This window comes from Tiliqua scincoides, chromosome 16, assembly GCF_035046505.1.
Source record: "Tiliqua scincoides isolate rTilSci1 chromosome 16, rTilSci1.hap2, whole genome shotgun sequence".
Classification (NCBI taxonomy): domain Eukaryota; kingdom Metazoa; phylum Chordata; class Lepidosauria; order Squamata; family Scincidae; genus Tiliqua; species Tiliqua scincoides.
The window spans coordinates 703,147-730,932 of NC_089836.1; the positions used below are offsets into that span (position 1 = coordinate 703,147).

The 27,786-nt window shown below is 50.1% G+C and overlaps 2 protein-coding genes across 4 annotated transcripts in view; one reads left to right on the plus strand and one right to left on the minus strand.

The window, feature by feature from the left end:
* Window positions 1–27,786, plus strand: part of NOTCH1 (notch receptor 1) — a 787,535-nt gene that overhangs the window by 139,808 nt on the left and 619,941 nt on the right. The window lies entirely within an intron of this gene.
* Window positions 1–27,786, minus strand: part of CDK5RAP2 (CDK5 regulatory subunit associated protein 2) — a 108,237-nt gene that overhangs the window by 7,529 nt on the left and 72,922 nt on the right. For 2 of the 3 annotated variants that reach the window (XM_066610710.1, XM_066610709.1), the window contains exons 25-34: window positions 24,444–24,676; window positions 20,875–20,923; window positions 19,755–19,876; window positions 16,138–16,263; window positions 11,784–11,900; window positions 9,849–10,038; window positions 8,319–8,440; window positions 6,884–7,126; window positions 2,167–2,250; window positions 1–168 (exon numbers count right to left, since the gene is read on the minus strand). The exon at window positions 1–168 is cut by the window's left edge and continues 68 nt beyond it. In XM_066610710.1, the coding sequence (XP_066466807.1) occupies window positions 1–168; window positions 2,167–2,250; window positions 6,884–7,126; window positions 8,319–8,440; window positions 9,849–10,038; window positions 11,784–11,900; window positions 16,138–16,263; window positions 19,755–19,876; window positions 20,875–20,923; window positions 24,444–24,676 (1,454 nt within the window). The remainder of the gene's footprint in view (window positions 169–2,166; window positions 2,251–6,883; window positions 7,127–8,318; window positions 8,441–9,848; window positions 10,039–11,783; window positions 11,901–16,137; window positions 16,264–19,754; window positions 19,877–20,874; window positions 20,924–24,443; window positions 24,677–27,786) is intronic. The other variant, XM_066610711.1, reaches the window with a different exon arrangement.

A 27,786-nucleotide genomic window follows, 5' to 3' on the forward strand; every position in this document is an offset into this window, starting at 1 on the left:
CTTCCGCGATCTGCTTCCGCAACGCATTGTAGTCCTCTACTGAGCCCAGGACATGCCGGCCATTTTTGTCCGCCCACACGCAGTGGCCGGGGACGGCGGGAGGGTCGGGGAACTTGCTGGTCGAGGAGCTGCGTTGGGAGGAGCCATCTGCCTCGTCCAAAGCCGGTTCTGTGTCACGGGGCAAAGGAGCGAGTGAGCCATTGGTAGCTAATCTAAGCCACTTGAGACCCGAGTTCGAGTCACAGCAACCTCGTCTCCACCGTTTCGAGGCTTCTCTGACCCAGAGCTCCGTCACCCCTCAAAACTCCCCTACCTGCCAACAAAAAACCTCTTGCCACTAGTCGCTTGTGAGAGGCTGTACCACCTCCAGTCTCATGGGCACATGCCTCAAAATATGCATTTATTTGGGATCGACTACACCATTTTTCAGTTAGGACAGGCTCCCAGTTTGAAGGGGGGGAGCTTACAGTTTAATAACTATAATGTACAAAACTAGGTTTGAGTGTCTAGGGCTTTCAATGATTGTCTTCTTACAGCACACTGACCTCTATGATCGTCACCTCTTGGGATGTCAGTTCCACCTCCTGGGAAACTTTTCCAGGTCCTGTGGCTATTTGTAGGACAACTGTCTGTAGTAATGAATTGTCTGCCCCTCTTCTGCTGGCACAGAGGAAGAGGGGCAGAGAGTTACTACAGACAGTTAGTTGCCCTCCAAACAGAGCTGAAGGACCTCAAATAGCTTTTCGGCAATTTTCAATCACCCACAGACCTTTCGTGGCACACCAATGGCCCATGGCACACCGGTTGAAAATTGCTGATCTAGGGAGGGAGAAGGGCAGAGGGCTGGAGAGACAGCTGATGTTAAAGACATTTGCTCACAGAAGGGGGTGCGCTTTAAACAATCTTCTGCTGTCCTCATCTGTGGATGATGTGGTCTAGGCTGCAAGACTCCTCCCTCCCAAATCTCTCTGTCCCTGTATATTCTATATTTCCCTAGATTCTCTCTTCTCTATTAACATCAGATCAGCCCAACACCTTAAGACATCTCATAGGGTTCCTCCCAACACATCCCCCTGGTCAGGAATTTACTCCCAGTTCCTTAAGGCTGGCCTTAATGAGTCATTCTCATTTCATTTACTTCTCGTGCACGCCATAACGTCTTCCTGAGAGCAGTCATCTCCGGAAGGCCAGGATATACATCTGTTAAATAATATCCTAAATGTTGCTTTGTGGAACTTTTGGCACCTGCCCAAAATAAAGCTGGCACAATCTCTGCCTTGACCCCTAGAAGAAGTTCCACACTCAAATCTCTTCGAAATAGATTTTAAAAAAAAATATGTAATATTATGGGATTATTTCCGTACCAAGTATTTTGAGTGTCAATGGGACAGTTTGAGACCTGAAAAGAAAAGCCTTCTCCTTAAATCTCAAATAAGTGGTCTTCATTAGCAGAAGTTTAAAAAAACATCAGCCATGTAAGAAGCTATCATTCAGACCCTGGTCAATCTTGTTCAGGATTGTCAGCCCAGACTGTCAGCCACTCTCCAGGGCTTCAGACAGGAAATTTTCCCTGTCCTAACTGAGAGACGCTCCCATAAGAACAGCCCCGCTGGATCAGGCCATAGGCCCATCTAGTCCAGCTTCCTGTATCTCACAGCGGCCCACCAAATGCCCCAGGGAGCACACCAGATAACAAGAGACCTGCAAGGCTTCCTGGGAATTGTAGTTAAGAACATAAGAACAGCCCCGCTGGATCAGGCCATAGGCCCATCTAGTCCAGCTTCCTGTATCTCACAGCAGCACACCAAACACCCCAGGGAGCATAAGAACATAAGAGCAGCCCCACTGGATCAAGCCATAGGCCCATCTAGTCCAGCTTCCTGTATCTCACAGCGGCCCACCAAATGCCCCAGGGAGCACACAAGACAACAAGAGACCTGCATCCTGGTGCCCTCCCTTGCATCTGGCATTCTGACATAGCCCATTTCTAAAATCAGGAGGTGGCACATACACATCATGGCTTGTACCCTGTAATGGATTTTTCCTCCAGAAACTTGTCCATTCCCCTTTTAAAGGCATCCAGGCCAGATCCCAGGGATTGAACCAGGAACCCTCTACGTGCAAAGGCAGTGCCGTAGACCTTCACCCCCCTGCTTACTCTCCTACCTGCTTGTCGGGGCGGCAACACCCAGCAGCCGTACTTCTGCTGCAGTTCGAGGACGCTGCGGTCCGCGCTGGGAAATCTGAACTCTTATCGAGAGAGAAACAGAAAGTCAGTATGGGGTCCACGTCACCGCTTCATGCGTTCCACAAAGCCATCGTTTTGCTGCCAGGGCAAACCGGCTCCTTTGGTACACAGCCAAATATTTGGACCTAACTAGATGTGTCTTTTTCCAATTTCAAAGCAAGTCCCTAGTCCTCATGGCTAAGGAGAAAAAAGAATGGAGAATACAGGTGACCCCCAGTATCTGCAGACCCAATATCCGTGTTTCAGTTATCTGTGCTTCCCAATATCCCCCGTCTTCCTCTGTGGATACAGAATCCACAGATGAGAGGACCCTATAAGGAAAATGCTCCTGCCCTTTGCCCTCCATGTTTTTCATTACAAAGCACGCACGTTTCTTGCTTTTACAGCTTCCTGCTTCCTGTTAACATTCTGACTGCATCCCTCTAGCAAGCACACTTCCTGCCTGCATGTCATGTTCCTGTTCTAACTTGTTCCAGCCCCTATAAAAGCAATGGAAGCAGAGGGAGCGCAAAGCACTGCCCTTATAAATCATCCATGGTTTCTTTATCCACAGGGGGGGGGGAGAGAAGAAAATATTTCTTTACCCAGCGTGTAATTAGTTTGTGGAGCTCTTTGCCACAGGAAGTAGTGGTGGCATCTTGCCTGGATGCCTTTAAGAGGGGATAGGACAAATTCCTGGAGGAAAAGTTCCTTACATGTTACATCATAGTAGATATGTGCAAGGCTGCCTCTGATTGCCAGATGCAGGGCAGGGCACTGGGGTGCAGATTGTATCTATTGTGTGCTCCCTGGGGCATTTGGTGCGCTACTGTGAGATACAGGAAGCTGGACTATGTAGATGGGCCTATGGCCTGATCCAGTGGGGCTCTTCTTATGTCCTTATGTTCAGCTGACAAGGGAGGGCACCAGGATGCAGGTCTCTTGTTGTCTTGTGTGTTCCTTTGGCATTTGGTGGGCTACTGTGAGATACAGGAAGCTGGACTAGATGGCCTTTGGCCTGATCCAGCGGGGCTCTTCTTATGTTCTTAATAAATCCCCCGCAGATACAAGGGGACGGGGAAACACACCTATATCTGATGTTAGAAGTAGCCCAAGCAGCAAAGCCTCCAATCGGAAGCCTCCAAGCCTGCCCTGCGGAGCTCCTAGTGGTACGCCCTTACCCAGGACTCCCAAGTTAAAATCCCTGTCCAGACAAACAGGGGGCATGATCCAGTCAAAGTTAGTTGCTTTCAACATCAGAGTTAAGCACTCGCTTGAAATACTTCCTGTTGAAGTCAGCAGATCTCTTAAGAGGCTTAAAATTTCAGCTGAGTCATGTTCAATCTCTGGAAGCATCCGCCATCTTTAACGTCAAAGACAGACTTCCTGAAATGGCTGTGTGGGGTGGGATAAGCGGTAGAAAAGCAAGACAGTTGATAGAGCAAAAGAAAAAAAATTCTTCAAAAGGCCAACTGGCCTCCTTTGTGGAACGTGGAAATGCAACAAGTGTTTCCACCGCTTTTAAAGATTGGAGTTGACTGATGCCAAAATGAACATCCACTCAAAAACCCACAAAAATTGGTCATTTCCCCCCCCCCCCCAAGCATACAAAATGAACCGCAAAGTACCCATGGCAGAGACTTGTGGTCCTCCTTGCAAACTAGCTCACATTGTTAAAACTCCAACTTCAGGAACGTCACAGCTCGGAAAGCACATGAATCTGCTTTTGCATACATTAGGGCTCGGTGATTTGTCTCCATTTGCACTCAATAAAGTCAAAAGTTGTTTAAAAAAAAAAAAAACAACCACCAGCCAGCAAACTGCATTTCTTCAGCAGCGCTCTGGGCATCCGTTGCGTGCAACGGGCAGAGTCGAGTTGTGCGGGGAGCTCCCTCGTAATGCAGATTCCGCACGTCGTGGGACGGCTCGTCTTCTTCGGAGTTTTAAATTACTGAAGCCCTCCGCCGAATAGTGATGCAAATAGAGGGGGGGAAAATCTCTCTTCCTCTGGGGCGCAAAATTTATTCTGCTGATTTATTCAAAGACCAGCCAAAGCACATATTGATCGTTCCTGAGTAATGCGCGGCCGCCCGCAGCAAGCGCCTGTGCATTAAACAAACCGTTCAGGTAAGCAAAAAAAAAAAATGTATGGAAACTTCACCCGCCGAGCGCTGCCAACGCAATCTGCAAACTGCTTTTTCAAAATCCCTCTCGCCCTGAAGCGAAAGGAAGAAAGCTGAGGTTTCCGAAATGAAGATCGGCACATGGCTCTTGAAGTGCCAAATCAACGGGGGTTAGATATCCACAGGGAACCATACAGAGGCGTGTTTGGCGCCCCTCCTTTTCAGCAGACACTTGCGGTGAATCAGATGGGAGAAGGCGCCGCTGCCAAGCTGCCTGCTTGTAGTAGCTAATATCAAGCGCAAAAAAAGAGGTGCGAAGGAGCCACACTGCGTGGTACGGGGGTCCATTTTGGAGAGATGGAGCACCACTATCGGTGACTAGCTGTGCAATTCCACCGGTGTACCTAGTCTGTGGAACTCCTTGCCACAGGATGCGGTGAAGGCACCTGGCCTAGATACCTTTCAAAGGGGGTTGGATAAATGGTTGGCAACCTTCAGTCTCAAAAGACTATGGTATAAGCCTACAGCACCCGGTATTCCCAAGCGGTCTCCCATCCAAGTACTAACCAGGCCTGACTCTGCTTAGCTTCCGAGATCAGACAAGATTGGGAGATAGTGTTCAGTAATGGATGGAGAAAACTGTCACAGGAAGGGGAAATGCAACCACCTGGTTTCAGAAGTAGGTTATTTTTGAATGCCAAGTGCAAGGGAGAGGTAACAGGATGCTGGGAACTTGTTTTTCTGAGGCATCTGGTGGGCCACTGTGAGAGACAGGAAGCTGGATTAGATGGGCCTTTGGCCTGATCCAGTGGGGCTCTTCTTATGTCCTTATTATGTTCAGCTGGCAAGTTTGGGCACCAGGATGCAGATCTCTTGTTGTCTTGTGTGCTCCCTGGGGCATCTGGTGGGCCGCTGTGAGATACAGGAAGCTGGACTAGATGGGCCTTTGGCCTGATCCAGTGGGGCTCTTCTTATGTCCTTATTATGTTCAGCTGGCAAGTTTGGGCACCAGGATGCAGATCTCTTGTTGTCTTGTGTGCTCCCTGGGGCATCTGGTGGGCCGCTGTGAGATACAGGAAGCTGGACTAGATGGGCCTATGGCCTGATCCAGTGGGGCTGTTCTTATGTTCTTAAACTACAATTCCCAGGAAGCCTTGCAGGTCTCTTGTTATCTGTGTGCTCCCTGGGGCATCTGGTGGGCCGCTGTGAGATAGAGGAAGCTGGACTAGATGGGCCTATGGCCTGATCCAGTGGGGCTGTTCTTATGTTCTTAACTACAATTCCCAGAATGCCTTGCAGGTCTCTTGTTCTCTGGTGTGCTCCCTGGGGCATCTGGTGGGCCACTGTGAGATACAGGAAGCTGGACTAGATGGGCCTTTGGCCTGATCCAGCGGGGCTCTTCTGGTGTTCTATCTGGGACCAGTGAGAGAAGAGACAAAACCTCCAGGACTGGCAAATGGCTCCAGTAAGAGAGAGTGCAATCATAACATAATGCACACCGTCCATACCAGGCTCTCCATGATACATCCGCTGCATTCTGGAATTTTCTCAATGGGGCCTACCTCTATTAGGTTGCAGACTTTGAAACATCCCACTCCAGTGTGATCTGCTAGCTGCCAAGGCTAGAAATGCAGGAGTTGGCGACCTCCTTTCTGTTGGAGTTGGTACAACTCTGTCTGCTTCCAAGAGGTGGCAGGATACTATGCATTGAAAGGGTTAAGTGATGACCCAGTGACACAACACTTCACCTGTCCCTTTTTGGATGACCTATGTGGGGGTGTGGTCCAGACCCTATATAACCTTCCCTTCCTCCGGGCACGTTCTTTTTCTTCTTCCTTCTTCCTCGCTGACCACTGACCCTTTGGGATGTCGCGCAGCAGGGCTCTGCTGGCGACGCCATCTTGACCGCATGGCACACGCAGAACGAGGCAGCTTTACGGCCTTGTTGTCTATTGAGTTTAGTATACCTCTGAACGTATTCAGATGCTGTAACCACATGCTTCTATGGAACCGTGAGTAAATGAATCTCCTTTGAAACTTCAACCAGCCATTGTTGTCTGTGTTCATTGATTAGCAGTCAGCCGGGTGTGGGAGGCTCCCTGGGTTGATTCCCAGCAAGAGGGGGGGTCTGCTGCTGAAGCTACTCTGCTTCCCCCCCTAAAGGAGGAAACCAGTCTCAGCAAATTCCTCCAACACTTTCAACGGACAGGCTAGTGGGCCAACCCCTGGATGCCTTGTGGAGTCACAAACTGAGGTTGATTCCACCTCCCTTTCCTTATCTTGGGTCAGTGGGGGGGAGATGTCAGAGAAAATCAGTCCAGCACTCTCTTTCCCAAGTGCCTCGGGCAGGCCCAGGAGGAGGACATTTACCCCGGTGCACTTCAAAGGCTGCACTGAACCAACATGTTCAATGACCAACACATCTCCCTCCACGAACTGTTCTCAGTGATCAGCTCTACGAACATTGTCATTGGAGATTCTGATTAACGGTTCCCAGCCAACCCTCTTCTAACCAAGGGGTGCCGTCGCTTACCGTTTAGCGCAGCGTAATGCTGAGACTCTTGCTTGAAAAGGTAGCCGATGCTCAGGGTGGAGCCTGTGCCCTCTCGTTTTCCCCTTAAAAGCTGCTCTTCCAGCTTCCCGTGCAGGGCCTGGTTGGCCTCAATGCTCCTCTCCAGCTGGGCCCTCAGGCTCTGGATTTCGGTCAAGAGCTCGTGCAAGTCAAGAGGCCGGGTCTGGTCCTTCCAGCATTCCTCCGAGCCGTCACGGCTGCGCTCTGCAGAAAGTTGGACAAGGAAGTGGGCCCCGGAAGCCATGATTAAAAATGGCGGGTAAACCACATTTGAGGGGGGAGATAACGATTTAGTAGAGGAAAAAGCGGGAGGAACTCTACAACCTATTTTAATTGCTTCTTCCCTCCAAAGATGTGTGCTCCCTGGGCATTTGGCTGGCCACTGTGAGATACAGGAAGCTGGACTAGATGGGCCTATGGCCTGATCCAGCAGGGCTCTTCTGATGTTCTTTAGATTTAATAGGAGCCAACAATCATTTTGGCTTTGTCCGTAACAGTTATCATTTACTGTTTAGGTACAATGGGCCCTCGTTATCCGGGAGGGGGGGGTTCATTCTGAAAACCCCCATGGACAACAAATTTCCCAGATGCTGAAATCCAGCACTTGATACTGCAATGACTTACAATGGGGGCAGCGCTCAGCCCTCTGGAGGTTGTGCCAACCCCACGGCCCACACCCTGGGCCTCCCCATCTCCTCCGAAGGCCTCCAGGACGTGACCGGCAGCCGTTTCCGGTTCACATCCAAAACTTCCAGTTGTGACTGGGAGAGGTTCCAGGGCCCGAAGGTTACAAATGGGATCATGCCATTATGCAGGGGATGGATAGAGAGATGCTCTTTACACTCTCACATAACACCAGAACCAGGGGACACCCACTAAAATTGAGTGTTGGGAGAGTTAGAACAGACAAAAGAAAATATTTCTTTACTCAGCGTGTGGTTAGTCTGTGGAACTCATTGCCACAGGATGTCGTGATGGTGACTGGACTGGACACCTTTAAAAGGGGATTGGACAAGTTTCTGGAGGAAAAATTCACTACGGGTTACAAGCCATGATGTGCATGCGCAACCTCCTGATTTTAGAAATGGGCTATGTCAGAATGCCAATGCAAGGGAGGCACCAGGATGCAGGTCTCTTGTTATCTGGTGTGCTCCTTGGGGCATTTGGTGGGCCACTATGAGATACAGGAAGCTGGACTAGATGGGCCTATGGCCTGATCCAGTGGGGCTGTTCTGATGTTCAGCTGACAAGGGAGGGCACCAGGATGAGGTCTCTTGTTATCTGGTGTGCTCCTTGGGGCATTTGGTGGGCCGCTGTGAGATACAGGAAGCTGGACTAGATGGGCCTATGGCCTGATCCAGTGGGGCTGTTCTTATGTTCTTATGCCGTTTGGTACCTTTCTGACTTCGGATAGCTTTGTCCAACTTCTCAAACACCTTCAGCTCCAAGCGCAGCGAGTGCAGAAGCTTGTCATTTTCGACCACCTGGTGCTGCTTGGTGTCCAGCTCCACCTGCAACCTGCGGCATCCCAAGCCAAGTGGTCAGTGGGGGGTTTAAATAGGGGTACCGTCAACTGAACCTGAGGGGGATAAAGCCGTGTTCTTCTTTGCTAAACACCAGTGAACACGGCCTCAGGAAGGGCATCTAGAATTCAAGGCCTGCAAATGGCCAGGTAGTAAAACCCGCGTGGATTAAGTCAGTGATTTGGCTCACCGTGAAACGCAAAAGGAAGGGAGACAGGATATCGTCTCACACACAGTCTCACACAAAAGGAAGGGAGACAGGATGTACTACACACAGTAGTAGCCACGAACCAGGTATTCACAGAAAGGCCAAGGAAAAGCTTGCAAGGAAAAACTCAAACCCTCCAGGGTCCCTAAGCAGTGTGATCGTTCCTTCCCACCCCACTCCAAACTGAATCCCACACTGCTCCCCGCACACAGGGGTCTTCCAGCAGCTACAGAAGGCCAGAGCTAGATGCGACATGCAAACCCTGGCTTTTAAATGCCGACTGACCCCTCGGTCATATACAGCTTCAGGAAGGGGCAATACCCTAAGTGGACGGGGAGAAAGAGGAGGGATGTTGAACGCTCCCCCCCCCCAATTTCTCTGCTCATCCAAGGTTTTCCCTTGCACCTTCTGCCTCAAGGGGACACATGCATCTGAACCCCAAAGATGGGAAAGAAGTTTTGTCTGGTTACAAGGGTAAGCTGACACCACCCCCATTGAGCCCAGCTCCTGGTTTGCATACAAAAGGTTCCAGGTTTGATCCGGAACCAGCACTGGAAAAGACCCCTGGCTTGAAAACCTGGACAGTCCCTGCCAGTTGGTGTAGGCAAGCCTGAGCTCGGTGGCAAGCCAGACTCAGCTGAAAGCAGCTTCACATATCCACACCCACAAAGAGACCAAAGTAGGACGGCAGAGTTTTCTGCCCCACAGCTTGCCTCCAAGGTCTGGCTGTTCCCGGGGGCCCAGAATAAGGAGGGTGGACCTCCGGAACAGTGGCGCAGCTGGGCCCTCTGGCATCCGGGGCCAGCTATATCATGCCAAGTCACCCCCTCCCAAGTGCCTGACCCAGAAGTCATTGCAGTGATGTCACCACAATTACTTCCGCGTTACAGAGCTCTCTCAAGGGGGGGTGGGGTTCAAGAGAAGGTACTGCAATGATAAGGGGGCCTCCTTGCTGCCGCAGTGCCTTTCTCCTACACCCCCTTTGTGGTACCAGCAGAGAGACACGGCGGGCAGGGCAGCTCTGCCTGCCTCAGGATCTGCCATCAGGGCTATGGGGTTGGCACTCCCTCAAGGTGCTACCCGGGGCAATGTACCCCCCGTTCCCCCATTAGCTACGCCGCTGCCACAGAACCCCAAGTCGGGTGGAGAAGGTCCCACTTTGCAGAATCAGTGGAGCCACAGGCAAGAACTGTACCTGTTCAATTCGTTGCGCACGTTGTACACCTCCAGCGTCAAGCGCTCGTTCTCCTCCTCCTGCCTCTCCACTTGGCTCTGCAGCTTCTCGTTCTGCTCCTTGATGCGCTCGTGGTCTTTGCGGAGGGACTCGGCGGCAAGCTGCCGCTTTGACAAGGATTCCCGCAGCTTTTCGTTCTCCTTCTGTTTATCTGCAGGGAGGTAAAAACCTTGGGTTGTCTACCGCCACGGCCACCGCTGACCGGAAGGAGGACCCACCGCGAGCAACTGAAGGTCTTTTTCCTTTTGCGAGTTAAAAAAAAATTGTTCCTGTTGCTTTTTATTTGTTACTTAGACAAGTAAATAAGACAATCTGCACATTCCAATTCTCTTTGTCCACTTCTGGAAAAGAGTTATTCAAAGAAATGCAAGCATTTAGCTCAGTGGTTCCCAAACTGTGTGCCAAAGGGCGCAATGGCATACTCACAGGGACACTGTGGGACGTCCCTGGGTGACACCATCTTGGATCTCACACAGTTGAAGAGGGCACCATGGAAGAAGAGTGCTGTGAAAGTTTAAAATCCCTACATGCCATACTACGGCAAGGAGAAAACGGACTGAGAATCTGTAGCTGGTCAGCCAGCCCAAAGGATCTCCCCTATGGAAAACTCATGCAAGGAAAGCGTCCTACAGGTAGACCACAGCTGCGATACAAGGACATCTGCAAGAGGGATCTGAAGGCCTTAGGAGCGGACCTCAACAGGTGGGAAACCCTGGCCTCTGAGCGGCCCGCTTGGAGGCAGGCTGTGCAGCATGGCCTCTTCCAGTTTGAAGAGACACTTGGCCAACAGACTGAGGCAAAGAAGGAAGGCCCATAGCTAGGGAAACAGACCAGGAACAGACTGCACTTGCTCCCGGTGTGGAAGGGATTGTCACTCCCAAATCGGCCTTTTCAGCCACACTAGACGCTTTCCAGAACCACCATTCAGAGCGCGATACCAGAGTCTTCCGAGACTGAAGGTTGCCAACACACAGCCAGACTAGGTTGCAAACGATCGCAAATCATGAGATCCAGGGAGCCAACAGGATCCCAGAGGCCCTAAACAAGATGGCTCTGGATTTGGCTCCCCTGTCAGAGTTTCTCACGACCAAGTGTTTCCAAACAGACTCTCACCTTGCCAAACCACTCTAAAATCTGACGCCCAGCTCCACCTCTGACTCTTTAGACCCCGATCTGGGCTTCTTCAACCATGCTGTACTAAACCCCAACAGATGTGATCAATTCTTCATTTACTGATTCAGTTTATGTCCCATTTTTCTTCCGAAAGGGTACGCAATGGAGCTTATTATTATTATTATTATTATTAACAGTATTTATATACCACTTTTCAACTAAAAGTTCACAAAGCGGTTTACAGAGAAAAATCAAATAACTAAATGGCTCCCTGTCCCAAAAGGGCTCACAATCTAAAAAGATGCAAAAGAACACCAGCAGACAGCCACTAGAACAGACACTGCTTGGGTGAGGTGGGCCAGTTACTCTCTCCCTACTAAAAAAAAGGAGCACCCACTTGAAAAAGTGCTTCTTACCCAATTAGCAGGGGCTAAGATGATAACATCTTAAAAATGCACACATACAAAATAAATAAACGAACAGTCCAGCCTGCGAGCCATCTTGAGGGCTTCACTGCACAACTGAAAGGCAGTCAAAGGTTTCAATAGAGCAAAAGGGCAACAACACAATGAGGACTGGTAACTTGCCTTTTCAAAAACCCAGCAGCCAACAGGAAAAACAGCCAGGCAGTAAAATACTGTGGACAAGGATTCGTTTTTAAGCGCGAAGTCAGGAACGTAGCAGAGGCAGGGTGCCGTATTGCTGTCTGGCTTCAAATAAAAATAACAGGCCCGACTCCAAATCTTTTGCCCGCCCCTTTAACACCGTGTGCTCTTATCTTACCCTGCGATCCCTTTGCCAGCATGTCGTTCAGAAGCTGATTCTGCTTCCTCAGGAAATGGATTTCAGGAGTCAGGGGGAGACGCTGCTCCGAGTCCCGGATACAAATGTCTGCAGCACCTATAAACGTGTCCATAAACATGATTTATGAGTCGTCGGTAGGTCAGCAAGGATTAGACTTTTTCCAGACAAGAACAATTTCAAGGGGGGGGAAGAGACGGGGGGCAATAAACGCTACGAAAGCTATTTATCCGCTCCGTATTCTGAAGGTTATCAGCACTACAGAGTAAAAAGCTGTTCAGGTAGACGCTGAGCAAGGTACCCTCACAATGCCTCCAAATGCTGGGCTAATACCAACAAAACTGAGCATTATCCCTGGCAGATAACAAGCCATTGAGTGCAGACACCGGCACACTTATCTCCGGCCTCCAGCCAGAGGTGGCGAGAAGACATCACAAGCATTTTCAACACCCTGCTCGCTTGCTGCATTTTCAAAGGATGGTGATCTTTGGGTGATTGGCGAGACCTGTGCAAGCTCTCTGCAGCAGCGAGACTGTGTCTGCCCTGACGGCAGCGGCGCAGGCCGGCTTTGCGAGGGCAGGGGGTCCCTGCGCTGGGTTTTGAGAGATTCCCCCCTCTGACATACACACACTGGCAAGAACACCTCTGGCTATAAGAGAGCACTTCCTGAAATTAATGATCTAGCATGGAAAGAAGGAGGGACACCCTTCTGCCATTAAAGATGGAGCTTTGGGTATGAAAGAAAAAGGCAGTGGAGAGATGGAGCACCAGGATAGAAGGGGCTTACTGGTGATCCCCCTGGGGGCTGGGGATAAGAACAGGCCCTCTGTTTGGCTGTACTTGTCGTAAGAGGCGACTAAACAGCCACCGGGCAGATGGGACTCGTCAGCCTGGGAAGGCAGCTCATCTGAGAGAAGGACAACTCTGATCCCAAACCTCCACTGCCTTGTGGCTACATCCAGTTATGGAAAAGGCTTCAGGAGTCAACCTCGAGGCAAAATTCGGAGCCGGAGTCCCTGAGGCAGTTCTTGGCTGAACACAGTCACGTTCTGGCAACTCCTGCGACGATGCTGGAACCAACCGTATTGGGCTCTGCCTTTCCATTGGACCATTTCAGCGACGTGGAGAGGGGGGATTTGCTGCATGGGTAACAGTCTATCCTCCATATCTACTCTACCCAGGCTTCGCGCACTGGAGAGGACACTCTGTTCCAGAACCACCATTCAGAGCGTGACACCATAGTCTTCCGAGACTGAAGGATGCCAACTCAACTGGTGATCCCCCAAAGTACTAAACGTGTCTCAGAGAAGGGGATCTGGCACACAGGCGGTAAAAAAATTTTTTAATATCCAACAGGTGCCAGATGCCCAGGACAACCCCAAGGGGCATCTGGGAGGCGGTCTGAAGCATGGGGAGTCCTCCACAGGGCTCATATGACCTGCTGGAGGCTCACTTCTGGTTTTCCAGCAAAGCTTCTGAATCCTTCCAAGGCTTGGGGCCTCAAAAGGCCTCCAAAAGGTGACATGGTGCCTGGGGCAACTCGCCCCCAGGCTCCCCTTAGCTATGCCACTGTCCCAGAGGATTCCGCCCTTGCTTCGCTCCTGCAGGTCGACCTCAGCGTGGAAGTGAACATCCAGCTGCGTCCCCCAACGCCTTTAAAGAACGCTACGTTTCGGCCAGTTGTTCCCAGTTTATACACTGGGCCTTCCTGCACGGAGCTGCAAGAACATCCCTGGCCGACTTGAGGCTAAATACGGAACTGAAACCTGAGCTGTCATCCTAAGAGTGGGACTAGACTGCAAGGAACCTCAGCTTCAAAAGAAAGGGGGGGGGCCTGGATGAAAAACCACCCACTCTCTCATCTAGTGCAGCCCTCAGAGTATAAAGAACAGGCAAGTCTCTCTTCCTTCTGGTTCAGCGGCCGGGATCTTTTCTTCTCTGCATAGCCTCCCATCCCGCCGCGATACATGTGCTCAAGTCAGGAAGACGGATGGCAGCCGGGAGACCACAGACGCCCGCTGCATTAGCAGATGTCCTTTCTCCAAATCTTTATGGAGCCGTAAAAGAGCTGGCACGGATTCAGGGGGTGGCCTCTTGGCGAGCGGCGTGCGCCTTTCCGACACAGCCCGTAAATAGCGGGGAGGACACAAATCCGGGGCATTTTATACAGGCTTTGCCATCAGCGTAAATTACTCCTGTGCCATTTGCAGCTGGCACAGTCTGAAAACCCACAAAACGGACGGGCAGTCGACGAGGCTGCCACTCTCAACGGCAGGGTGAAAAGAGCCCGGAAAAGGGGGGTCGTCCCCACCTTAGGCAGGTTTGCTCCTCAATCATTCCTTGGCCTTTTTCTCCTACGGACGGTGGCTCGGAGGCCTGCCCTGCCGCAGCTGAAACTATCCAAGCCAGCCATGGAGCCAACGCTTGCCGTTACCTGGCTAAGACTGTGAAGGCCGTCCAGCTTGTGTTACGAGTCAACCCCCATTGCCCTTGGAAGTTCAAACTTCCAGGTGATGCATCGGAGGCAGCGCATGTGGAAAGCGTTCAGTTTCCTCTCCAGCTGAACATAAGAATATAAGAACACTGGATCAGGCCATAGGCCCATCTGGTCCAGCTTCCTGTATCTCACAGCAAATACCCCACCAAATACCCCAGGGAGCACACAAAACAAGAGACCTGCATCCTGGTGCCCTCCCTTGCATTGGCATTCTGACATAGCCCGTTTCTGAAATCAGGTGATCCGATGCATCACCTGGCAGGACAAAGTTCCAAACAACACAGTCCTGGAACGAGCTGAAATCCCTAGAATGTATGCACTGCTGAAACAGAGACGCCTGCGTTGGCTCGGTCATGTCGTCAGAATGGATGATGGCCAGATCCCAAGGGATCTCCTCTATGGAGAACTCGTTTCAGGAAAGCGCCCTACAGGTAGACCACAGCTGCGATACAAGGACATCTGCAAGAGGGCTCTGAAGGCCTTAGGAGTGGACCTCAACTCCTCAACTCCTCAGAGGGAAACCCTGGCCTCTGAGCGGCCCGCTTGGAGGCAGGCTGTGCAGCATGGCCTTTCCCAGTTTGAAGAGACACTTGGCCAACAGTCTGGGGCAAAGAGGCAAAGAAGGAAGGCCCATAGCCAGGGAGACAGACCAGGGACAGACTGCACTTGCTCCCGGTGTGGAAGGGATTGTCACTCCCGAATCGGCCTTTTCAGCCACACTAGACACTGTTTCAGAACCACCATTCAGAGCGCGATACCAGAGTCTTTGCAGACTGAAGGCTGCCAACAATGTTCAGCTGACAAGGGAGGGCACCAGGATGCAGGTATCTTGTTGACTTGTGTGCTCTCTGGGGCATTTGGTGGGCCGCTGTGAGATGCAGGAAGCTGGACTATATGGGCCTATGGCCTGATCCAGTGGGGCTGTTCCTATGTTTTTACATGCAGGGCCTGCAGCAAAATGGTGAACCTCCCCAACCCCTTCCAGCCTCCTATTAAGAGAGATTCAAGCAGATCAATTCCACCCACAGACATGGTGTCTGGTTGCCTTTTTTGCCCTCCACCTGCCACCTTCGAGAAAGAGACTCTTGGGCCCTATTGAGCACACTCTCCCTTGCTTAGCTGGTACCAACTTTGGAGGGCCAGAGGGAGAGTTTTGACTCAGAAGCATGGATCAGAGCTGGCCACTTTCTCAGAAACAAAAAGAAGCTGGGAGCTGCATCCCCGGAATTCCCACCTTGCCTGGCTTCAACTGAGCTGCAGCCATGAAAAATGTGCTCTCTCTCTCGAAAAGCCCTATTGCAATGTGTTGGAAATGAGGACTGGCTCACACAGTAGTATCTGGTCTGTGCCCTTCCTTTGGCATGTTTCCTCCAGGCCATCTTTAATCAATTCCCCCCACCCCTTGGTGCTGGGCTCTGAAACCAGAAGTAAACAGAGCCAGGATAGCGAGAGAACCAACTTAGAGAACGTAGCATTGAAGAATCGGTGGACGTGGAAGGAATTATACACCCTTCTTTTCTAGCGAGTCCTCCCTGCATTTGTGTTATGGTGACCAATGCAGGCTAGGAAGACGTATTTGCCAAAATAATGCACGGTTCCACCCACCCAGGCACCAGATTCCCTACAAGAAAATCTCACACACACACACCCCCCATCCCCATAGACCATTGCACAAGGGACAGGGAGCCACAGAGGCAATCAGCACTACTGTGACGGGACTAATGCTTCTACCGAATCTGCCCAGATTGCCGCTTGGATTTTGGGTCCGGGAGCTGCTCCCTTCCAAAGAACCGGCTCCCCTTTCTTGGGGCAGCGGCGGTCAACTCAAAAACAGCTTACCTGGGTCCTTTGCCGGGTCTGCCGCTTGATTCTCCAGCCGCTTCCTCAGCCGATCGTTGGTTTTGATGGATTCCTCAAGCTGGTGCCGGAGCATACGGATTTCCTGGAGGTGCTCCATTAAGAGCTCTGGAGAAGAGAAGCTGTGTCAGTTTGGAGCCTCAATTGGAGGGGGGGGGCAGAAAGATGCGTGGTCCTTTAGCCGTTCTTCACATTTTTATACCGCGCTTCCTCCAAGGAGCTCAGGGCAGTGCACTTGGTTCTTCCATTCTTTTTCTCCTCACAACAATCCAGCGAGGTGGGACAGGCTGACTGGCCCAAGGTCACCCAGGAAGCTTCATGGCTGAGCAGGAATTTGAACCTGGCTCTTTCAGGCCTAAGTCAAACTGCACAGCCACTACAGTAACCATAATCCCTCCCCCACCGTCACACTTCAGTGCTTTCCTCTTTGGGCCAATTTCATTTAACCTTCCATGATGTTCCTCGACCTTATGTTTATTTTTTGTTTTCGATTTTGCATGCATTTGCATGTGTTAAATGGTCCACTGTTTACACTTTTGCCAGCTCTATAAGGCTACGCTTTGATAACTCATCCATTTTGGACTCTCGTCCATGCTCTGGTCCCTAACCAGGCAAAAGTGCAAGGTATTGTTTTAATGATAATTAGGGCTGGAATGCCATCTCAGGACACCCTTGGGTCACCAATTGGAACTGCAGGGGGTAGGGCATCCACTACAGACCCCTAAGAACCCTCCCCTCTCAATTTAACAGCCCCGTGAGTCGGCTTTTGGGGGGTGAAATTAACCCCCCAACCTCCTATGCATTCCCCCAATGCATGGGGGGTGAAATTAACAATGGCACCCTCCATCCCTGTTACTATAAACGTCCCTTTTCCAGTTTCCTGCCCTTGGCCCTGCAAAAGTCTCCTCCTCTTGTCAATGTCTTCATTCATGTCAGACATTTACTTTTCCTTTCCTCCTGCCTGACCAACACACTAACCCTCAAGGAAGCTTGCAGATAGCGCAGTAGAGAAGCTATGGGTGGGCAGTAAGTATTGCATGCGTCTCAATATGCTGTGTAACCAGAACTTGCCATTCGTCTGAGCCATTCGTGGTAGCAATGGCAACATGCCAGGGAGTTGAAGGGGCTGGTTACATTACATGTAACCATACATTACAATACATACAAGTATTACACCTGCAATACTTACTGTGTTCCCCCCTATAGCTATGCTACTGAGATACTGGGAGAGAACAGCTCTGCTGCTTTTCTAGTTCGAACTCGGGGGAGGAGATGCCGTAAACCGGTTGGCCCTAAAAAAACTTCGCCACCAGAACGTGTCCTGTCTTACTTCCCCTTTCTGTCTTTTTCTGAGCGGCTTCTCTGCTCGATGTTTGGGGATCGCAATTGTTTCTCACTGGTCTGCCAAACTACGTTTGGGTTGATCTGTGAGCCACCCTGAGGACTGGTATGGCGGAGAGACAGGATTCAAACAAAATCTCAGACGAGCACACCGCAGAGAACAGCAGACTTTTGCAATTGGGAGAACAACGTTATGGGAAAAGTATAACGAGAGATAGAGAGATAGAGATAGAGAGATAGAGAGAGATTAGATAGAGAGAGATTAGATAGAGAGATAGAGAGAGAGAGAGAGAGAGATTAGATAGAGAGAGAGAGATACAGAGAGAGAGAGAGAGAGAGAGAGACAGAGAGAGAGATAGAGAGAGATAGAGAGAGAGATAGAGAGATAGAGAGATAGAGAGATAGAGAGATAGATAGATACTTTATTTACGGTCATCCGACCAGATAGTCACAAACAACAGAACAAAATACACAGAATTAAAACCTACACCCCGTTACACATATGTAAAATCATAAAAACAGAGATTTACACTCTCAATTTTCTTCCTTACCAACTGTGCAGTATAACAAGGAGGACGGACATACCTGCTATTTTGTCCCACCATACACACAACACACACATCCCTGCTTTTGCAACCTGCTAACAAGGCTGTGAAACTGGGAGGGGGGCTGCTTCGGGCCAGCACGGATCCAGTTCTGGGAGAAACAGGCAATCGATATCACGTGTACTCTTGGTATCCATGGATCTATTATTGATTAGCAACTATTAGCAACTATTATTGATTAGCAACTATTATTATCCCCATAATGCAGATGAGGAAGACTGAGGTCATGTCCAGGGGAAAGCCATGTCCCCTTTGCTAGTCAAACTGGAAGTGGCTGCGGATTTGTGGGGTCATGGAATGGATCCCCCAATTTTGATGGACTCTGGTTTGCCCTCAAGGCTCAGATGGGCTTAGCCGGGCATTGGGAAGATAACAGCAGTGCCTGTTAAGACTGCCAAGGAAGTGAATTCCACAACTACCGCAACACAGTGGAGAAGCTCCTCCCCTAACAGCCTCCAATCTCAAGTCAGATGGTGGGGGCGCTTCAAAAAGGGCTCTGATGAAGATTTCCAACAACAGGCAGATCCGTGTGTGAGAAAGCTGCCCACAAGGTACTGAAACTAAGAGGATTCAAGACATTGCTGCTACCAAACACACACACACACAGAGGACTGTTACTTGGATTGATGTCCCTTTTTATAGGCCTCCTTTTATTTCTGCTAATAAAAAGAAACGCCACTCTGAGCGTCCTGCTCAACGCTCCTCCATGAGCGTCAGCCATCCTGCCTGCCCAGGCGTGTGTGGTCCTTCAAATACCCTCAATGACTCTGCCCAACCTCCTTGCTGGCCCTTGCCAAAGCACCTACATCACGACAACATCTCCCCCTCTCCTTGGACAACCCCTTCTCAAAACCCACCTTCCTGACAAACGTTCAAGCCTCTAGTCCTCATGGCCAACCGAATCTAAGCACAGGGCAATTCATTTTCTCGTCTCTCCCCTTCTGTCTTCCATCCTTCTTCCCCCCCCCCCCACTTGAAATTCAGACCACAATCTCAGCGGGGCCAAATCCGTTTACTACGCTTAAGTCTGTTCTGGCCACATGCTTAGATGGCACCATCCAAGCCGCAAGACGCTGGCAAAGCAGAAATCCCACATTCTCATTAAACATACAAGAAAAGATGGTTAGTGACACCTGGTTTCAGAACAAGTACCTTGGATATTTTCCTTTATGGTTCTAAGGCTCTCCGCCACTGACTGCACATGCCCGCATTGGTCAAGGACTCCTCTGGCCTTCGTCTGTTTCATGGGGCAGTTCCACAAAACTTTCCCTTAGAAGGGGGTTTCTTCAAAACGCCACCAGCTCTTCCTGGAGCTGTTGCAGACCAGACCAGCACGCGCCGGTTTGCGCTGGGGTGTCTGTTTCCAGGTCAAGCTCCACTCCTGCTATTAATTATGGAGCGTGCTCTAATCCCAAGGAAACCCTACCCTGTTTTGTGCAAAGGCAGAAACCGACTAATTTAATCATCACCTGACAATGGTTTGGATTTTGTTTTTGGCTTTTCTTTTTCACTCCTTGGTTTTCTCTTTCTAAAGACCAAAGTAGAGAACCACAAAGAACAAAACAAGCCGCAAAATCAACAGGACAAAGGCAACAGAAAAGCGTCTGGAACACAAAATCCACCCAGCTAGCCATGGGTGGGAAAAAGTTTCACCTGGGGGGAACTGAGCAGGCATGATGGCCGGTTGTTCTCTCTCATCCTCCGCCATGTCTTCTTTCTTTGGCCCGGCAGGTTCCATATTGGACAACTTCTCCATCTCCTCAAAGTCAGCCAAGCTAAAGAAAAAGGGAGAGATTTCTTGGTGTAGGACAGGAAGGGCATCTTTTGCATTTGGGAATGCTTGTTCTCACTGTCCTGGATTTCATTTAGGATTGGAAGGCACCCACAAGGTCATCTAGTCCCATCACTTGTTTGTAGCAGGAAATTCTCCTAGCACATCTCCAGCCTCTGCTTGACAATCCCTTAAAAATCTCTTCCCCTAGGAGACAACAACTCTTTCCACCCCCTTCAGTGGAACATTCCCGATACGAAGACTCCTCTTATAGGACAAGCCTATACAGAGGTAGATCCTACTGAGTTCAATAGGACTTACTCCTTGGTAAGTGGGTACAGGTGTGTGTTCCTTATTGATGGGGATCTTCTCTAATCCTTTCCTGAAGCGATTCTGACATACAGTTGTACAAGCGTGTCAATTTTACTCCACTACCTTACACAGACTCTAGACTGCACTCAGCCACTAGATGGGGCTGAATCATTCCATTCCATTCATCCCCATCTAGTGGCTGAACGTGGTATAGCATCCAGCATCTATGTAAGGCAATGGAGCGAAATTGATGAGCTTGTAATACAGCAGGCAGTTAGGGGACTGCCTACATAAATGCGATCAGTCCTTAAGCAGAACGTCACTAAGCGACACCCACCTTTACAGCACTGCAGCCTGAGCATAATTCCCAATAAATGAGCCGGGGGGGGGAGGGAGAAGCCTATGCCATGATCAAAAGGCCTCTCTCCAAGTACCCCAATTCTGGAATTGGAATGCCTGAGTATTAGTGCCCTGTATCTGTGTGTCCTTCTCCAAAGCTCATGCCTTTAAGGTAGTGCTGATGTCCCATGTAGCTCGCATGACCAACCCAAGGCCTGCCATGTTGCTGGGGGCTACGGAGTCACCTCTCCTTAAACTTAAAACAGTCATAAGTCACCATGGGGTTCTAAGGACCGGGGCAGGCCCTCAAGCTGAAATAAAAAGCTGCAAAAATAACAAGGATCGCTGTACCTTGGCGTGAGACTACGCAGCGGAGTCGTTTCGGCCCCTGGGGGCTCCCCTGCAAAGGTTAAAAAAAAAAAGATGAACCTTTGCAGCTGCCTGCACAACAAAGGCTTGCTTCCCTTCTTTAATAAGCAACTTTCCCAAACGAAGAAGGAAATGGATAGGTGGGATCTGGCAGGAAAACGAAGAAGGCAGCACACTTGTTTATAAACGTGTAAGAATGAATGGGAGAGAAGATCTCAAGTGGACCCAAGCCCTCCTTCATGCTAACTTATTGCCTCCTAACATGCTAACTTGTACCTAACTTGTAACATGCTAACTTGTACCTCCTTCATGCTAACTTGTTACCTCCTTCATGTAAACCTTGTTAGTATTATCACCCCCATTTTGCAGATGGGGAACACTGACGCAGAGAGGGGCTGGCTTGCCTGAGATTCACGGCAGAGGAGGCATCAGAACTGGGGAAGTTCTGATTCAGAGAGAGTCTCCCAACACCAGTGTTATACAAGCTCACTCTCTCTCAATCAGGACACAGCTTGTAGTAGCTAACTTGGCAGGCAGAGACCCCCATTTTGCAGATGGGGAACACTGAGGCAGAGAGGGGTTGGCTTGCGTGAGATTCACGGCAGAGGAGGCAGCAGAACTGGGGAAGTTCTGATTCAGAGATAATCTCCCAACACCAGTGTTATACAAGCTCACTCTCTCAATCAGGACACAGCTTGTAGTAGCTAACTTGGCAGGCAGAGACCCCCATTTTGCAGATGGGGAACACTGAGGCAGAGAGGGGTTGGCTTGCGTGAGATTCACGGCAGAGGAGGCAGCAGAACTGGGGAAGTTCTGATTCAGAGATAGTCTCCCAACACCAGTGTTATACAAGCGCACTCTCTCTCAATCAGGACACAGCTTGTTGTAGCTAACTTGGCAGGCAGAGACCCCCATTTTGCAGATGGGGAACACTGAGGCAGAGAGGGGCTGGCTTGCCTGAGATTCACGGCAGAGGAGGCAGCAGAACTGGGGAAGTTCTGATTCAGAGATAGTCTCCCAACGCCAGTGTTATACAAGCTCACTCTCTCTCAATCAGGACACAGCTTGTAGTAGCTAACTTGGCAGGCAGAGAGATGGAGCCAAGGCTGAAAGCCCCAACCACAGCCCCTCCCTCAGACGGCAGGCCCGTGGCCATCACTCCTGCTTGGTCCTACTCTCCGCGTCCTCTGGCGTTCTGCTCCAGGCTGCGGTTGTTGTTGTTTTTTTATTTTTCACTTGTGATTCAGTGCAACCCTGTTGTGCAAAGATATATTGAATTGTCTCCGTTGTCAGCCACATCATTAGTATATATGATACCATCTGCCAATTTTGAACAGAAAGGCATTTTAATGCGTCTTTGCAGGAAAAAACTGATTTCCAATGCAAGCAGGCTTGATATACGATAATAGAATACACTCAAGCCTCTTTGTGGATATTTGCCAAGCCACACTAGCCGGAATATTCTCTCATTCCATTGGGAGCAGGAACCAAACACAAAGATGGTGCCCGGGTGCGAGCGTCCCCCCTGCCCCGCCCCACCCTGTAACCACATTAGCCAATCACCAACCCAACGAGGCACGTGCTGCTGGTCCTGCTGTCTTTACTCAGCGTGTGGTTGGTCTGCGGAACTCCTTGCCACAGGATGTGGTGATGGCGTCTGGCCTGGATGCCTTTAAAAGGGGATTGGACAAGTTTCTGGAGGAAAAATCCATTACGGGTTACAAGCCGTGATGCGTATGTGCAACCTCCTGATTTTAGAAATGGGCTATGTCAGAATGCCAATGCAAGGGAGGGCACCAGGATGCAGGTCTCTTGTTATCTGGTGTGCTCCCTGGGGCATTTGGTGGGCTGCTGTGAGATACAGGAAGCTGGACTAGATGGGCCTGTGGCCTGATCCAGTGGGGCTGTTCTTATGTTCTTATGCTGCCCGATAAGAACTGCACTTTGAGTCCATGAAGGCTTTTAGTTTTTTGTTTAGTCATTAACCTGTGGAACTCCTTGCCACAGACGTGGTGATGTCACCTGACCTAGAAAAGGGGATTGAACAGATTTCTGGAGGAATGGTCCATCGCAGGTTACAAGCCATGATGGGTGTCTGCAACTTCCTGATTCAAGAAGTAGGCTATACTGAATCCCAGATGCAAAGGAGCGGCAACGGGAAACAATATCTTGTGGTTTTGTATGCTCCCCGAGGCATCTAGTGAGTCACTGTGAGATACAGGAAGCTGGACTAGATAGGTGTTTGGCCTGATCCAGTGGGGTTCTTCTAACGTTGTAGCTTCAATGAAAACTAGTCCTCGTGTAATGCAAGAGAGTTTGGACTTTCAGACTGCTGGACGTCTTCCAGAGCAAAGTGGTGCGCCCTCCTCCATTTACTCTCAAGAAATCCAGTACAGTGACCTAATGGTCAACAGGATGTCGGCACAAATCTGGGAAGACCCAGCGTTAAATCTCTCCTCAGTCACGCAGCTCAGGAATCGCCACACTCCAGTAGCCCTGTTTGAACTGAAGCCACCTCAAAGTTGTCACGAGGAAAAAACAGGCAGGAGAACCACATGTTCCAGGATTCCCAAAGAGTGCATTTGTGACACCTTATGACATCACGGAACACTGACAGGGGAGCCATGGGATGTCCCCAGTGCCCCACCTGTTCCCTTTGGTGCCACCCTCCTGGATCTCGCAAAATCTCATGAGATTTGGCTGCCTCCGCTTGGGATCTCATAAAACCTTCCAAGATTTGGGCGCCATCGTCTTGGAATCTCGCAAGATCCAAGAGGGTGATGCCCAACTGAGCTGGGACGAAGATGCTGCAGGGGCATCATGACTCAGGTGAGTTTGGGTGCCACTGCCATATACCACCCTGAGCGCCCTTCTGTTTAGGCAAATTTAAAATGCAATGAAATGAATAAAAAAACCACTCTTCTCCTGGGGGCTGGGGATAAGAATAGGCCCTCAGTTTGGCTGTACTTGTTGTAAGAGGCGACTAGCCACCAGGTAGATGGGACTCGTCAGCCTGGGAAGGCAGCTCATTTGAGAGAAGGAAAACTCTGATTCCAAACCTCCACTGCCTTGTGGCTACATCCAGTTATGGAAAAGGCTTCAGGAGTCCACCTCGAGGCAAAATCCGGAGCCGGAGTCCCTGAGGCAGTTCTGGCAATTCCTGCGACGCCGCTGGAACCAACTGCATTGGATTCTGCCTTTCCATTGGACCATTTCAGCTACGTGGAGAGAAGGGATTTGCTGCATGGGTAACAGCCTATCCTCCATACCTACTTTACCCAGGCTTCGCGCACTGGAGAGGACACTCTGTTCCAGAACCACCATTCAGAGCGCGATACCATAGTCTTCCGAGACTGAAGGATGCCTGAAGGACAACAACTTCTCCTCCTCATCCCCTGGTCAGATTCTAACAAGTGGCGATGGTACCTAGGGTGCCCTCTTGTTCTACAGAGCTGTCAAGAAAACACTGCGCAGGAACGGCGCCCCCCCCCAAAAAAAAAACACTGAGACTGGCGGACGTGGAGCCCAGACTAGAATCGACCACCACTCACCGTAGAGGCACTGCTTTGCCAGCTTCTCAAACAGCTGGACACTCTGGCTGAGCTGCTCGCGGAAGCCCTCGGCCACGAAATAGTCCACCTCGCTGTCCCTCAGCAACTCCTCGAAAGCCCGGACCACGCCGGTCAGGTGGTGGCGGTACCTCGCACAGACGCTGTGGCTCTCTCGGAATTTCTGGCGCTGGCAAGAGTGCTTGTCGGCGGGCGACGGGAGCAGGGAGTCCGACCTAGGAGAGGGAAAAAGACTTTGAAAAAGTAGTCTCTTCGCCTTATTATTTATCAACATTATTAAAATAAAAAGATGCAAACTGCATTGTGGGACATCCACTAAAATTGAGTGTTGGGAGAGTTAGAACAGACAAAAGAAAATGTTTCTTTACTCAGCGTGTGGTCGGTCTGTGGAACTCCTTGCCGCAGGATGTGGTGATGGCATCTGGCCTGGATGCCTTTAAAAGGGGATTGGACAAGTTTCTGGAGGAAAAATCCATTACGGGGTACAAGCCATGATGTGTATGCGCAACCTCCTGATTTTAGGGATGGGTTATGTCAGAGTGTCGGATGCAAGAGAGGGCACCAGGGTGAGGTCTCTTGTTATCTGGTGTGCTCCCTGGGGCATTTGGTGGGCCGCTGTGAGATACAGGAAGCTGGTCTAGATGGACCTATGGCCTGATCCAGCGGGGCTGTTCTTATGTTCTTATGGGAGTAGAACTTTGCCCAGCTGCAACCAGATCCAAGGACTTTCCTGGATTAGAGGACATTATTCTCCTTTTAATAGGGGGATATCACTTAAGAACATAAGAAGAGTCCCGCTGGATCAGGCCATAGGCCCATCTAGTCCAGCTTCCTGTAGTTCACAGTGGCCCACAAGATGCCCCAGGGAGCACACAAGACAACAAGAGACCTGCATCCTGGTGCCCTCCCTTGCATCTGGCATTCTGAGGTTGCCTACTCGCAAAACCAGAAGATTGTAAGAACATAAGAACAGCCTTGCTGGATCAGACCATAGGCCCATCTAGTCCAGCTTCAGTGGCCCACTAGATAAGAACATAAGAACAGCCCCACTGGATCAGGCCATAGGCCCATCTACTCCAGCTTCCTGTATCTCACAGTGACCTACCAGATGTCCCAGGGAGCATAGAAGACAACAACAAGGTAGAATAAGAGACTTATTTTATATCCTGTGAAAAAATAAGCCTGATTTTGTACATGGACTGTATATACGGTGTGATAAAATGGCTGAAGGGGGGATGAAACAGTCTGGTTAATTTCAGTTAAATATGTATAACTGAAACAAGACCTGGCTGTATTTTCCTCCTCTTCCTCAGTCCTTGCCCTTGAGTTTCTTTTGCAAGTCACTCACCCTCTAGGAGAAAAAGACCGGATAGAAATATCATTATAATTATCCTTCTACATAAGGTGTCAGGTACATTGATGACACTATATAAATCAACAAAAAATGGATGGTCCCCCAATCCAGTGGGGCTGGTGTGGGGGAAAGTGAAAAGCCGTCCACTAGTGCAAGGGGTCTCTAAACTTTTCGGCTGAAGGGGGGCATCAAATATCTGGTGAAGTGTTGAGGGTCGGAAAAAAAAATTTAAATCTCAAATTTATATAAATAAGAGATGGAACTTAGCTGAGTGAATAAATGAACGAATGGGTTCATTCATTCAACCTCTCTGGCTCTCAGAACACCCTCCAGACATGACCAGAGCGTGGCTCCAGTTGTGTTCAGTTGAGCGGGCCAGAGGCTCTCAGGGGACAACAGGCTGGCTGTGGGCCAGATAGAGGCTTGCCGCGGGTCGCATCTGGCCCCTGGGCAGGGGTTTGGAGACCCCTGCACTGGTGCATCAGCGAGATCTTACAATCCTGGCCAAAATCTTACCATTTACTGAGCTTTCTTTCTCGAGAGGAACAAAAAAAAAAGTTCCGTTGAAAGATCTATTACCCACAGCGTGAGATTTGGTGCAGAATTATCAGGAGTTGTTTTTTTTTTGTCTTAAATGAGTGCAATCAACTTAGCTACAACGTTCTTTTAAAAAAAAAGTCTATTGATAGCGTTAACGATCGTTTGCAAAACAAGCGTCTCCTTTTCTTGATTATTCCCCGTGCGCGGAGGAGGGAGGCAAGCGTCTCAGAGCAAATACGGCGAGAATCCCCTTTGACTTCCCAAGATTAGATATCCCGAAGTGAACCCAATCAAAACCTCCTTTTACTACTCCCCCCCCACTTCGGTTTTAACAGGGGAATAAATACAGTAGATTTTTGCAACGACTCCGTAAAATATTTTTCACCGCCGTCCCTGTTTGTATATTTCTCCTCTTGCTTGTAGAGGGGTGTTCCTCCCCCACATCGTATTGTATACCGCAAGCCCAACACGTACTAATAAAAATCTAATTTCCCCAGACCTAGATGGGGCATATAAAACAATGCGGGGAAACAAAATAGATACCTGGGCGCTGCAGAGTAGGAGATAAAGATAAACAAAAAGAAAAGGGAGTCATCGCTTCAGATACTCAACACGGCTCTTCCGGGGGCTGGAGAGAGAAACCTGTGTGCCTTTGGGGATCTAGATCACAGGGGGACTTCTGTGCACTAGTGCGCAAGTACGCCTGATCTAAATGGCCCTGCTTGCTCACCGTTTCCAAAAAGGCAACGAAGAACATTTTACAGGCATCCCCCCCCATATACGTGGCGGGTTCCAGATAAAGAACCGTGGATACGGGGGAACTAGCGGAGAAGGCCGCAATCCTAGCCCACTTTCCAGCACTGACATAAGGGCAATGCAACTCCGAGGCAAGCGAACAAACATTGCCTTACCTTGAGGAGGCCTCCATGACTGCCCCCCCCAACTGCAGGATGCAGCATATGCCCCACTGGCACAGCTATGCCAGTGCTGGAAAGTTGGTTAGGATTGTGCCCTTAGTCAAACGGTGGATACCGGACCCACAGATACAGGGGGGTTGCCTGTATTTGCTAAGGCCCTCTGTGTGCCCTGACAGAGACTGCAATGTCGTTTGGCCCGGATGTTGACGTGATTAATGACTTCTGCTGCAGCTTCCATTTTCCGGACGCAGAAGAAAAATCACAGGCCCAAGCCCCGGAATCTCTCATCAGATCTCTCTCTTGTGTCTTCCTGGAGGGACAAAACCTAACTAGGTGGACCCAGTCTCCGACTCTGCACTGACATTCATCGTGTTACAGGCAAGGCGCAGGCCAACATGCAGCTAAGCCACCTAGAGATGCAGAAAACAAAAGCAAGGTCTCTGTCTAGTGGAACTCCTTGCCTCAGGACATGCCTTGCGTCTGGCCTGGATGCCTTTAAAAGAGGATTTGATGG